The sequence below is a fragment of the Parasteatoda tepidariorum genome, chromosome 11 (assembly GCF_982258835.1).
Source record: "Parasteatoda tepidariorum strain Cologne lab strain chromosome 11, Ptep-v5.0, whole genome shotgun sequence".
Lineage (NCBI taxonomy): Eukaryota > Metazoa > Arthropoda > Arachnida > Araneae > Theridiidae > Parasteatoda > Parasteatoda tepidariorum.
The window spans coordinates 68,214,651-68,228,710 of record NC_141765.1 but is presented as its reverse complement, the minus strand read 5'-3'; the positions used below and the strand labels follow the sequence as shown (position 1 = coordinate 68,228,710).

Below are 14,060 nucleotides of genomic sequence, written 5' to 3'. Positions count from 1 at the left end.
TTAACACTTTAACTGTGGACACAAAATTAAGTTTCAGGTAGGAATCTGGTTCCTTGTTACTATAAATTTGTCTAATTAGTTAAAAAGATAAAGCATTTAATGGTATTTTCTTGCATTAGTTCTCTGGTGAAATGAACTGATAACTAGAAGATAATTTATTGAAAATTAAATATTTTAAAAGCTGATTCTCTATTTTTATCATTTTTATAATCTTTCTCTTGTGTTAAATTTTTACTATGAACCTGAAATAAAAAAAAGCTTGTTAAGATTCTTTTTTTCATTTTCTGGGGATAGTAAAAAACATTTACAATTAGCTTAACCCTACAATTTCATTTTTTCATTGCTATTAAATAGACTTATAATTTTTCAAAATTCTCTGCATCAGATCTAAAGAGTTGTTTCTTAATAATTTGAAGTATATTATAAATTGCTTTTTTTTTTTTTTTTTTAAATCATGTTTTGTAACTATTTGTAAAATATGTATAAGAATTTTGGAAAGAAAAAAGTATGATGTTTTTAGTAAGCTGTAAGTAAGTTTTTTTTCCTTCCTAAAATCATTTATTAGTTTTATAATTGCAGGGCTGCCAACTTTTTACACTTTTGAGGAAAATTTCTTCTACTAGTTGCTGAGTTTATGTTTTAATGGATTATTCTTTCTCTGCAAAATATTTTGTAAAAATTTCATAGCAGTTGACAGACTTGTAATTGAGTTCTCTTGTGGTTAGTTTTAAATATTGTACAATAACAGAACTGAGAACAATATTCAACAGATACCATACTTGATGCTTTCAGATTGCATGTTTGATAAGAAAGTTTCATTTTCGTTACTTAATCCATCCTGTGGAAAATCGATATTTATTTCCATGAAAATAATGAATATATTATTCCATACTCTGGAATGTTTACACCAGTAATTACTGACTTGTTTCATGGAAAGAAACAATACAGCTGTGTACAGTCCGTATGGTGGACATACCTTGCTTTGGTAATTGCCATCTCGTCTACTACTGGTTTTCTTATAATTGTCTGTAACAGTTATTTTTAAAAGCTATTGTGATTGGCTGATGCTATTTTCTGATGCACTTTTGTAATTTCTGGCTGGCAACATCTTGGGGATAAAGCTCACCAAAGAGCATTTTAAACACAAAACTTTTCAAGCTGGTTAAATAACTTCTAAGATATTGTGATCCAACACCATAGTTTAAGAAATCTGCTGTAAGTAGTCTTGACTGTTCTAAACATCAGTACTGTTCAAATTTTGACTGTTCTTAATATAAGTACTGTTTGCAACTCTTGTTACAAATTCGATTTGAGAACTATTTGTTGCATAATTGTAAAATGATGAAAATTAAAGTGTAATGTTGTAAGTATTTCATCTTACCTTAAGCGATAAAAAATTACAATTATCTATAATTAGAAATTTATCTACGTTCAGAAATTGCTTGAATATTTTTGTTTTGCTTTTCAACATAAAAGTTGTGAGTTTCTGTTTTAATTTTGTATTGTCCATTTTGTTTGATGTTATCCCTTTCAATCTTGTGTTATTTGTTATGACCGACATTGTTTTTTAAACATGTTATTGATTTTACCTGACATCAACTATAAATGTTCTTATTTCTAATTTTTGTGCTTTAAGCTATTTTTTGACTGTTCAACAAAATTTTTTATTAATTTTGTAATGAATCGCTTAAAATTTCACAAGTATCTATAAATTTTGATAAGCTAATCTTCAGTTGTAATATTTCTTTTTGTTAAAATTTTGAACTATTTAGTTGTCTTAACCTACTTTAGAAATTTCTCCTTGGACCGGAAGATTTTACTCTCTTTTGGACCCTTCTTATGCAAAGAACAACATTCCGATTATTGCATCCGTCTCAGAACATCAACCAACATCTTGGTCAAGTTTTTATTTTGATCTTCAATTTCTAGTATTTATGTTTCCCGGTTAGTGCTGTTAATTTATTTATTTTTAATTTTGCTTTGGATAAAGAATATATAATAATTATTAAAATCATGCTATTACCACCTATCGCTTGAAAATTATGTACGTTTCAATTCCTCATCAGAACTAGTAATAAGCATGTATTAGATTTAGAGCTCATTTAAGAAATATTTATAATTTTCATAATATTTTGCTATACATATATGAAGTGAAAGGTAAAGGTAATATTAAACTATTTTATAAGTAAAAAAAAAAAATCGCAGCAGATAACATTTAAAATCTGAGGTTTTTAAATTTAAATAAATTATTTCCTCAAATATTTTAAAAAGCTTCAATTAATTTATTATAAATAATTTCTGTAAAAAAAATAATTTTTTTAAAATTGTTTTTTTTACAAAACTTTTATTTATTTCATGCATTATTTATATTTATCATTAGTTATAATTTATCTTTATGTAACTAAATAACTTTAGAATTACAGCCTCGTAATCTTATAATTATGAGGGAAACAAAAGGCAAGGTAATTCCAGAGTGTAGTTTAATGTTATACTCACTGTTTGGAGGTCTCTTTAGAATTAAATTTATCACTTTTTATATTACATGTAAGGAAATATGTAAAAATTTCTCATGGTCAGCTCAGTGGCAATGGACCTATTGTGGGCTACGGGGATCATGGTCTTTAAGGTTCTACAATTTCATGACTAATTGTGTGATTGTGGCTATAGTCAGCATTGCCCTCAATTTTCCTTTATTTCCCAAACAAGCTGGTGTCCATCAATCTGAATCTAGGTGGTCTTAGCGCCACAACTGAGGATCAAACCCCAGTCTTTCACAATGGCAGCTTTAAGGACCGAGCTTTTACAACTTTATAAACCATTTATCACTGGGAATATTTTATATTAACTTTGTACATTGCATCAATTACTTACATAACTGCCAAATTTTATGTGTTCTGTTCACATTTTTGTTTCTTTCTTTATTAATTTCTTGACATCTAAATAGTGGAAATAGTTTTCCTTTCACTAAATTCAATTGTCATTTATGAAGCCAATCTAAACTTAAATATAACCTAATTTTGTACTTAAGTAGCCATAAAAATTATAGTCTCGAACTAGATTTGTGAGAAACCTGACTGCAAATAGTATATCAACTTTTAAAATTATCCTTTCTTGAAGTAAGCCAGTATATATTAAGCACTCTATACTTTTTTGAACTAATACATAAATTAATTTTATGTTTTTTTTTTATAGTTGGATTGTACTATTGCTTCTCAAAATTGACAGATGCTAATATTTTCATAATATTATATGGTGTGACAAGTATTTATTTTGCTGTAAGTGTTTTATTTTTAAAAAAAGTAAATTTCTATTCCAATAATAATGCATAATATTTAGCTGTGCACTTTAGTTTTAAATATGTGTTGTGTATATTCATTTAAGTGTTCTGTTGTTTTATTAGAAAAAAAAAACATAAATTGTAGTTAAAGGCAAGAAGGTTCTTTGGGCAATGGCGTAAGTCTTATGTTCTTCATTTTATGATCTATCTATTTGTTTGCATAGCTATTAGAAATAAAGAAAGGACTTCAAAATTTTACAAGTTTAATATTATGTATGAAAAAAATAGAAATTATTATGTTGCAGTTGATATTTTTATTGGAGTTGATTATTCCATTAATGAATATTCTAAATCTGGTGAGAAAGACTACTTTTTATAATTATTGAAGAGATATTCCATTTCATTGCAATGGTGGAAGAAATTGAAAAATTTTTGAAAAATTTTTATAGCTTCTAGTTTCAAGCATGTGATAATTTGACAATTTTATTGAGAAAAAAAAAAGAATTTTATTGAGAAATAACTTTAATAATTTAAGAAGGCTCGGAAATATGCTATGCTTATTGTGGCATGATAATAGATTTTATAAAAATGTTTCAGATTGCAAGAAAAACAGTTTCAAATGTTTTTTTTTAAAAAAAGTATTTCAATATTTTAAATTTGCAATATTAATATAGCTAAAACAATCTTATAGTTGAGTAATAAAAGTTAAGTTTTTTTTTTTTTTTTTTTGGTTTACAGCAAACATTAAAAAAAAACACTTATGTGTTAGTATTATTTTAAATAGTAAATTTATGCTTAATATTAATAAAATTAAGTGTATACCTATATAGAATTAAGTAGCAAAAGCAACTTTTACTTTAACTCGTTTGACTAATGTTTTTCAATATTATATGTTCCTTTTTGCATGCATGAAAATAACAGGCGTTATTTATCTTCGTACAAAAAGATTTAAAAAAAAAGAAAATTTGAGTTCTAAAGAGAAAAAAAACTTGATTGAGAAAGAAAGAAAAAAATTCAGATCATTTCTTCTTCCAGCAATCACACGTCTGTTTTATCTTAAATTTTCATTTGGAACATTAATTGTTGCCGTGTTTTTTTTTTCTTTTTTTATGTTGTGGTGAATTAAAGAAAGATGCCATTCAAAAAGAAATTTTCAAACCAGCGGATTAAAATATTTTATTTATTTTTTTTGCCCTTAAAAATAATCTAGTTTGTATATATCGCACAAAAAAAATTTTGCCCTGCTTTTTATTTTGAACCACTAGGTCTGTAACTATCTTTCACAAACCATAAAGATTGTCCCTGGAAAAAAATTTCATAAAAGATTATTTGGTGTAAAAATGTTTCTAATTTTTCCTTGGTTTTCCTTCACAATAGCTTTTATTATTCAAATCTAAAAATCCCAAGATTAAAGTAATGGTTGTCTCATAAGATCTTTATTATTGAAATATGATTACCTGTAATTATAAAAATACTGAGTGTCTTATGTTTTTTTAGGGAGTTATGGTCCGATTAATGCTGGTTTTAGCACCTGTTATGTGTATTCTTTCTGGTATTGGAATTTCTTCAGTTCTCACCATCTATTGTAAACAATTAGAAATTACACCAGATAAAAAATCTAAGAGGTTTGGAAGTAATTATTTTAAGAAAAATGAGGTAATTTTCGGAAATTGCATTTTTTGAATTCATGTGTGTATGAGTATATATTTGTAAATTTGCTTAAGACCAGTTTTTAATACATAACTTCACTGTTTCAGATTGCTTATTCCTTTATTTTCATCATGTCATTTTTCTTAACTGCATACATGATCCATTGTACATGGGTAACTTCTGAAGCATATTCATCTCCTTCAATAGTTCTTTCTGCGCGAAGTCATGATGGTTCCAGAATTATATTTGATGATTTTCGAGAAGCATATTATTGGTTGAGGCATAACACTCCTGAAGTATGTTTAAAACTTTTAAAAAAGATTATAAAAGTACTTAGAATTAATTTTAAAAATTACTTCAAAACTATGGAAATTTTCTTGATCTTCTAATATAAACAAGCAGTTGTACATATTATAATAAGGTGTTTGTTTGCCAATTAAAATAAGTTTGATGACAGGTTTGGTTTTTTAATATACAAGTAAACTTGATCAAATGAAGCAAATTTAAATGCCATATAAATCAATCCTCACAGTGCAGTTATTTTGTTAAAAAATTTTTTAACAGTAGTACAACATTTCAACTTCATCAAGGTTTTAAAATTTACAACGAGCTTTTATATGGTTTGCTTTGGGTTAGTTTACTGAAGAGTTGGGTACAATGAATCGTCGAGGTAATTCAAATGAATTGAATTAGTACACTTAGGTAATTTGAATCGGGGATTTGGAATCACTAAAGTGAATCATTTACTGGTTCAAATCAGAATTTAAAATCAAGAAACTCTTGTTGATTCAAACATTAATAGATTTCTCATCGGACAAAAAAAGTGATACATTATCATTGAAGAGGAAATTAAATATAGAGATACCATAGCTTTAAAAATTCTATTTTGTAAATAAATTCATTGATTTTCTTGAATGTAGGAAATGATATTTAAATAAGTTGTTTTAGTATTTGTTGATTTACGGTACTCGATTAAAGGAATATTACGATTAAATATTAGGCGTGTCTATAACATATTTTTTATAAAAGTTTAATAAATGTATTAGCTTAATTATGTACTTCATTGTTTTTTACATCATTATGTATTTGTTTAAAATAATTCAAATAAAATATTTATTAACTATTAATTAATTTAAATATTTTTTTCCAAAAAAGCATGTTCTATTAGCTGAAACAATTGTATTTAACTTTTAAATTAAATAACATTTTTAAGACATTTAAAAGGAATAATAAAATATGTGTGTTGCTAAGAGTTAAAGGAGCAGCAAGTTTTTTAAAGAACAAGAAGTTAACTTTACCCCTCTTCCCAACATTCAATTTTATGCTGCATGTAAGTTATTGTGTCTTTTTTGCTTATACACCTGAAATTCCTTTGTTGTAAACATCTCAGTCCTCAAGAACATTAAATTTCAAGAAGTACAACAATAAGCAAATTATAATACAATAATTTGATTGAATTTCTGTGTTTTATTTTATTTCTCCATTTTATTCTATATGTGATTATCTCTTATTTTTTTATTATATTTAAATTTCTGGAAATTTGGGAAAGGAATAATGTTTACTTATATCATTTTTCATTTCACTTAAAATAAAAAATGATTTTAAGCTATACTTATTATATTTCTCATTGCTTGTGGTAACAGTTTTTACTTAAAATTTTTTAATCATTAACAATTTAGGTACTTTCTTTAATTAGTACTATCTGCATCATACTGTTTTGAAAATTTAAGTAATTATTAAATAGAATTGTTTGCACTTACACTACTCAACCTGGGATGAAAAAGGAATGATTTTCAGCCTTACTGAACATGGCTCAAAATCATTCTCATTGCAGTTCGTGTAGAGTATGTTTAGAGTTTGTTCCATTACCAATTATATTTTTATAATATACACTGGTGTGTAAAACTTAAGCAACAAGTGGTTTTTCGGCCACAGCTTCCCAACAAAGTATAAGATAGCCATGAAATTACAGTATAATATGCACGTAATTCAGTAGAAAGATTATTTGTATGCAAATTTTAGAAATAAAACGTCGTAGGTGATATAAGTGTACGTAAACCTTGTGAGTCGGCGCGCGCAGGTGAAAGCTGTGATAAAAGGATGAAGAGCACCGTAGTTAAAGACATCCGCTGTAAGTGCAAGTGATTTGTTTCGTGAAACATGTCTTTAAGAATTCATTTAGAGGACTTTATTCGAGGAAGAATGCTTGGGAAGCTTGAGGAGGGGCGTAGTGTGACCAGTGTCGCCGAAGAGTTCAGGATCAACAAAAGTGTTGTTTCTCGTGCTTCGAATGCCTTTAAAACTACTGGTACAGCTGTTCGGAAGGTTGGTGGTGGCCGTCCAAGGAAAACAACACCAAGAGATGACCGTTACATTGTCCTCCAGGCGAAAAAAAACCGTTTTCAGTCAGCGAGCGCCATATCTCAGCAATTGTGCACAACCACAGGACGACAAGTATCCAGATTTACAGTGTCCAGACGCCTCCACAAAGGTGGCTTATTTGCTAGACGTCCTGAACGCTGCATACCTTTAAAAGTTAGCCATCGGCGGCACTGTTTAGAGTGGTGCAGAGAGCACGAAACCTGGACACCTCAACAATGGAGTCGCGTCCTCTTCACAGATGAGAGTCGTTTTAGTGCTACAAGCGATTCTCAACGTCAGTTGATCTGGAGAGAGGTTGGAGCTCGATTTCATCCCAATAACATCGCGGAAAGAGATCGTTACGGTGGTCCTGGAGTTGTCGTCTGGGGTGGCATTATGTTGAACGGGCGGACTGAGCTTCAGATCTTCGACCGAGGTTCTGTAACTGGAGACCGCTACTGCAATGAGGTAATCCTACCCCATGTGCGTCTGTTCCGAGGGGCCATTGGACCAGACTTCATTTTTATGGATGACAATGCCCGGCCACACCGTACTGCTAATATTCAAGAGCTACTGGAAAGTGAAGATATCACACGAATGGATTCGCCAGTTTACTCTCCCGATCTAAATCCCATAGAGCATGTGTGGGATGCATTATGGAGATGTCTTGCTACACGACAGTATCCTCCTGGTAACACCCATCAGCTGAAAGATGCGTTAACGGAGGAATGGAGACGTTTACCCCAAGAACTCCTGGATAATCTGGTGCTTAGCATGGAGAGACGATGCCACGCAACAATTACAGTAAGCGGAGGGTATATCCCATACTAGGGAACATCTGCCAGTTGTACTTACGCTTCTTCAGGCAATCATGTGTAGCGCCACTATATGTCAAATAAAGCCTTTTTTGTTCCATACCCTACTTTAAGCTTTATATTCATTTCTGCGCCATTATTCTTTTACCATCGTTTAAGTACAAAATAATGTACATCATATTCAAATTTCATGTCAATCAGGTGATTTCTTGTAGAGTTATGACAAAAAGCGCACTTGTTGCTTAAGTTTTGCACACCAGTGTATTTAATGCTAAATGGTGAAATACTTTTAATTTGGGGTAATTTTTCAAAAATGCCAAAATGCTAAATTTTAATAACTGAAATAAAAATAGAAAAATAAAATAAAAGCAAAGAATAAATTTGTGTGAAATTCTTTGAACATAATTTAATAAAATGCAGGCACTTTTGCTGAATGTATTTACACAGAATGCTTAGAGAATGAGAAGTTATCTTCTTCCTTATCCCCAAAATTAGCAGGGCTAAACAATGTCCATGAAATTCATGACCCGGAAGAAGTTGGCTACCAAAAGTGGGTTATTTAGTATGTCCCTTTTGTCATGAGAAGTTATAGTAAAGTTTTATGTTTAGTGAAACGGTATGTAGATATGAACAATATATAATTCTAAAAAAGAAAAACATTATTTCTATTTAAGTATACTTAAGTAAAAGAAAGTCATTCAGAGTCGTGAACTTATTCAAATAAAGTGATCATGATTCAAACCAATTGAATTTGAAAATCAATTAAATTTGTTGCTAAATGAAATGTAACAAACAAAAAAGTAACAATTTCACATTTTAAATTCTAGCTGAAATTGAAGTTAAGTACTGAGTCAATGATTTGAATTATCAGTTTGAAACTGATTTGAGTCAAGTGATTCTAATCCTGATGATTCAAATCATCTAATCCATTGAGTAATTCAAAACATTGATTTGAAAAATAAAATGTGAAATTTTCATTTTTAACTACAAATTTATTGGTTACTCTTTAAACAAATGTAAAGGGACTGTCAAATGATAAAATTATTTTATTTGTGTTTAGGATGCAAAAGTAATGTCATGGTGGGATTATGGTTATCAAATTACTGCAATGGCTAACCGTACTATCCTTGTTGATAATAATACTTGGAATAATACACATATCTCTAGAGTTGGCCAAGCTATGGCTTCTACTGAAGAAAAAGCTTATGAAATAATGAGAGAACTGGATGTCAATTATGTTCTTGTTATTTTTGGTGGACTTACTGGATATTCTTCTGATGGTAAGATAATTTTCTATAATTTTTAACAACAAAAAAATTAGAGATTCTATTCTAAAGGTCTGATCTTTTTAAAGAAAATTTTAAAATATGTTTTATTATCAATTGTATAATAGACATATTAGTATTCTCTTAATTATTCTACTGAGCTTTAACTGCTAGATTATTTGCCAATATTTTGCTTAGTTGTTTTCAATTATTGGCTGTCTTTTTTTAAAAATTTTGTTAAAATTTAAAATAATAGATTACTTAATTTGTTTTTAAAAATTAGCAGGGGAATTACTAACCATAATCATTAATTTAGTGTTCAGAGTTCTGTACATACTTTTTTATTATAAATATAGGTAAATGCGCTTTAGAAAAGTTATGTTTAGAAAACACTTGTCTTTGTGCTTTAACCTTTTAAATGCATAATACACATAAGCATTTAGTGATGTAACAATGAAGAAAAACTTGTTCATGAAAGTAATCAAGTCAAATACAAAACTCAGTTTGTGGGTTCTAGAAAAAGTAATTTGCATGTGTAAAATATTGCAATTTGATTTAAAACTTATTTTTTAGATATAAATAAATTTTTGTGGATGGTTCGAATTGGAGGAAGCACAGATAGAGGAAAGCACATAAAAGAAAATGATTACTATACCTCGTCAGGAGAGTTTCGTATTGATAAAGAAGGCTCTCCAACACTATTGAACTGTTTGATGTACAAAATGTGTTATTATAGATTTGGGTCTGTTTATACTGAAGCAGGTAAGTTTATTTACAGTTACTAGAAAAATAGCAGAGTTTTACTTGATTTTTCATTAATTTTTGAAACATTCTCAATTTTTTTTAATAAGAGTCGGGATGTCTGCTGCTCTTGAAAATCATGAAAGTCTACTATTTTTAAACAAAATCAAAAAAAAATTTTCTTTTCAAGTGCTGCCAGAAGTGATAACCTAATTTTGATTTTCGGATGTTGTCATAACATTGTAACCTTCGTTAAGTGGACACTTTTGGGACCAAATAAATTATCTGCTTATGGAGTTACCCATTTACTGGAAGCGTACACTAATAACACTATTAAAAATATTGGAATTTGACAAACTACTTGGAAATGGCTAAAGCACTTTTGAAAACCTGTATGTATTTTCATGTGCAGAATACACTTTTTTAATACATTTTGTTTAAATATCAGGCACATAATCTTAATTGAGGAGCTTATCCAAAAGGCTAACAAACAGTGTTTTTGAAAAAACAAAAATAAGGATTTTGCTGACTAATTTTAAGGACAGAAAGAGTAGAAATTAGCTTAATGTTCTAACAAAGGAAAGTCAGAAAATGACTCAAAGAAAGAATTAACTTTTTTTGATTAAGTAAAAAATGATGGATGAACACACATTGTTTTTCATATTAAACAGTGTAAATAATAATTTAAATGAGACTGAATGTTCTATATGTGTTTCTCCTAACTCCTAATAAAAAATTAAGGAACCATATGGAAACAGTCGCTCAGCCTCACAAACTAAATGTAAAAACTTAAATTTGAAATAATGAGCAATGTATTTTTATGTAAATAATTGTATAAATGTTTTTAGAAGAACTTATTCTGACCTAATATTTCTTTTATTGTCTCTCATTGCATATTTTTAAATTTGAAAAAGAGATAGTTAAAAACTGTTTGATTATATTCTAATTCTATTTTTGGACTTTAATTTCCGGTAGATACACCGCACATCCGAAGAATATTGTTAAGAATTTAAATTTTCATATGTAGGCCATTATGTGGTAAAGGTCGCACTGTTTATTCACTAAAGTATGAAATGTCACTAGATTTACTCAATTATATTGAAAAGGAGTACTACATATAAGTCCGCTATGGTTCGCTTTCCAAATGCATAATAAAAGTTATTTACAAAAGAAAGAAGGTAACATCTATACTTAGAAAACAGTTATTGATAAATCTTTTTTTCATATGCACTTGTAAAAGGAATATATTGAGAATGATGCTTACTTACAGAAGAAAAATATAACCAATCAGAATTATAAGTTTAGAATGTGTACGCGATAAAAAATAAACTAATCACAAAATGAAGATAAATCATATTTTTATTTATTTTTCAAATATTTCTGATCTTTTATTTAATCAAAATCAGATTCTTCACTTTTAGAATAAAACAAATGTTATAATCTATCATCGAGGTAACCACGGCATCTTTGTCATGCAACATCACAACCTTTTCCCAGGCGTTTGGCGGCATGAAACCAACATTATCGTTTGCTTTGACAATTATGTTGAGAGGAATTACCTTTTGGTATTGTTTACTTTTAACCATATCATTCGATTGCATTATTCTTTTCAATATAATCATTTTCCATCTACTGTGCAGGCTTATATATAGGTAAAAGATGTAATCTCATTCCTAGTAGTAATTATTGGAACACTCTTTGTTCCTGTATTGTCAACCGTTCTACTAGCAGGGCAATCAAATGTGTGGTTTTTCCTCCAAGTTTATAATTAAAAAAGGAGAAATTTTACCACACATTTTACAAACTTCAAGAAGTAATTTTTTTTCCTTCCTAATTTTTTGGATGGTTTTGCCAAACAGTGGTTCTTGTCCTTACAGATATTTTTTTCCTTTTCATAAAACAATAGCACCAACTTGAGCCACCTTCGTGGTACAAGTTGGTACATGGCTTCTTTATTTTGGGTCATTTTTATGAATATAATAAATGGATTTTATGTTTGTCTCTGGACTTCAAACATCTTCTACTGCCATGCATTTTATCTCGTACTACAGATTCAAATAAAATCTTGCCTAAAATAACTATTTTAGTCATTTTTCTTTCTTCTAAATGTATATTGAATTGCTTGATGATGAAGTTACTGAAATGATTATTTGTAAAATGTAAAGCATAATATGTTAAGTGATTAGTTTTAAATTATATAGGCTGGACAGGTGGCCAAGTGCTTTAAAAAATGTGTGGATCATCGATTTATCTTCACCGAGTACTTACGAAATTTTGACAAAAAAATGTGTTTACATAAAAAGGAAATTATCTTCCTTACTGATCAGTGAGGAGCACATAAAAAATTGGATCTAAGAGGTGATCAGATTAAATTTTTTTCCTCCTGCACAATCAAATTACTACCATGTGATTTAGACATCATTAATTCTTCTAGGGTTGTTTACCGACAATTTATAAAGGTAGCATTGGCTGAATTTAGATTCTTATGTGAGATTTAATATTCAACTGAAAAAAAAAAATAAACGTTTCAGAATCTTAAATTTGTTATCTACTTGGAAGAAAGTTACTCAAGACTGCATAGTCCATGGTTTCAGAAAAAGCGGTTTCCCAAATCCATTGAGTGCGACATGTCTGAGAACACCACTGACATTTTAGAGAATGATGATTTCTTCTAGGAATGCTCGCATATATCTAATGCTGAAATTATAATGTTTTAATCTGTAAGTCACATTAAGTTTAATTATTTGGGAATCTTCCAATAAAAGTAGTGAAAAAGACATCACTCAGTCTTATTAAAGAAATTATTATTTAAGGAAGATGGCATAATGTGGTTTTCTTCTGCTCACACTGTTGAAATGTTAGAAAACATATTGTCATCTTTAAAATTGTAAGCAAAATCTTAAAATAAAATAGGGATATTTTCATCTTTTAAAATACTCAGTACAGACATTTTTTCGTGTTGTATTTTTTTAGTCTAAAGGTATATATTATATTCATTTCGAAATATTAGAGATATATAATTTATAGTGTGCAAGGTAAAAAATGGACCAACCTAAATAACTTTTGATCTAATGGTTTAAGGGGATAAATTTAAATATGTTAGTACAGACGATATTTTAAGTTACAAAATCAGACACAAAAACGTATGTTTTCTGAATTAGCATTACTTTTTTCTACAGGTTCGAATTTCTAACCCCCAATACATAAGAGGTAACTGCAATCTTAGAAATATGGTCCCAATAAATTGGTCAGGAGAGAAGTCCAAAGTTTGGAACCTTTAATGATAATTTTACCTTCTGCGTATATAAAGCGAACTGAAAAATTTTGCACACAATTATAAAATTCGTTTATCCGAAGAATTAACTTATTAAAATTAATAAATATATATTTTTTATCCTTTTATTTGATATTAGTTGAAAATTTTTTTTAATTGTAAGGTATTCAATTTCTTACGTCATTTTAAAAATATATAATTTTACTTGGCAAAATTGATCGAATAATTCCTGAGAAACCAAATCTTAAAAAAAGTCGTATTTTAAAAATTCGATTTCTCAGGGACTATTAGACATATTTTACTCAAATTTTGCCATAAAAAATTATATTCTTTAAAATGATGTAAAAAATTGTTTATCTTACAATTTAAACATTTTTCAATTATTATTAAATAAAATAATAAATATTTACTAACATTTATTTTTTGCATGGAATTATCTTTGGGCAAAAATTTTTCAATTTGCTTAATTTCTGGAGATATGGCAAAATATGCTAAAAGAGAAGTAAACATTAAAGGGTCTAAACTATGAGGACCATATAGCCCAATTTCAGCTACCCTCTGTTTTTTTTTGGGGGGGGGGCAAAAATCTGAATCCATCAAAAATATGTTTATTCAGAGAAAGTACATTGTTGTGTTGAATTTCGTAACTTAAAATATCGTCTGCACTAAATTAATAT

The 14,060-nt window shown here is 28.7% G+C and overlaps 1 protein-coding gene across 2 annotated transcripts in view; it reads left to right on the top strand.

Annotated features, from left to right (window-relative positions):
- The window catches only part of LOC107437643 (dolichyl-diphosphooligosaccharide--protein glycosyltransferase subunit STT3A), a 39,046-nt gene that overhangs the window by 23,887 nt on the left and 1,099 nt on the right, over positions 1 to 14,060 (top strand). For both annotated transcript variants that reach the window (XM_016049722.5, XM_043040075.3), the window contains exons 9-14: positions 1,792 to 1,944; positions 3,193 to 3,275; positions 4,775 to 4,933; positions 5,035 to 5,223; positions 9,164 to 9,383; positions 9,942 to 10,130. In XM_016049722.5, coding sequence (XP_015905208.1) covers positions 1,792 to 1,944; positions 3,193 to 3,275; positions 4,775 to 4,933; positions 5,035 to 5,223; positions 9,164 to 9,383; positions 9,942 to 10,130 — 993 coding nt within the window. The remainder of the gene's footprint in view (positions 1 to 1,791; positions 1,945 to 3,192; positions 3,276 to 4,774; positions 4,934 to 5,034; positions 5,224 to 9,163; positions 9,384 to 9,941; positions 10,131 to 14,060) is intronic.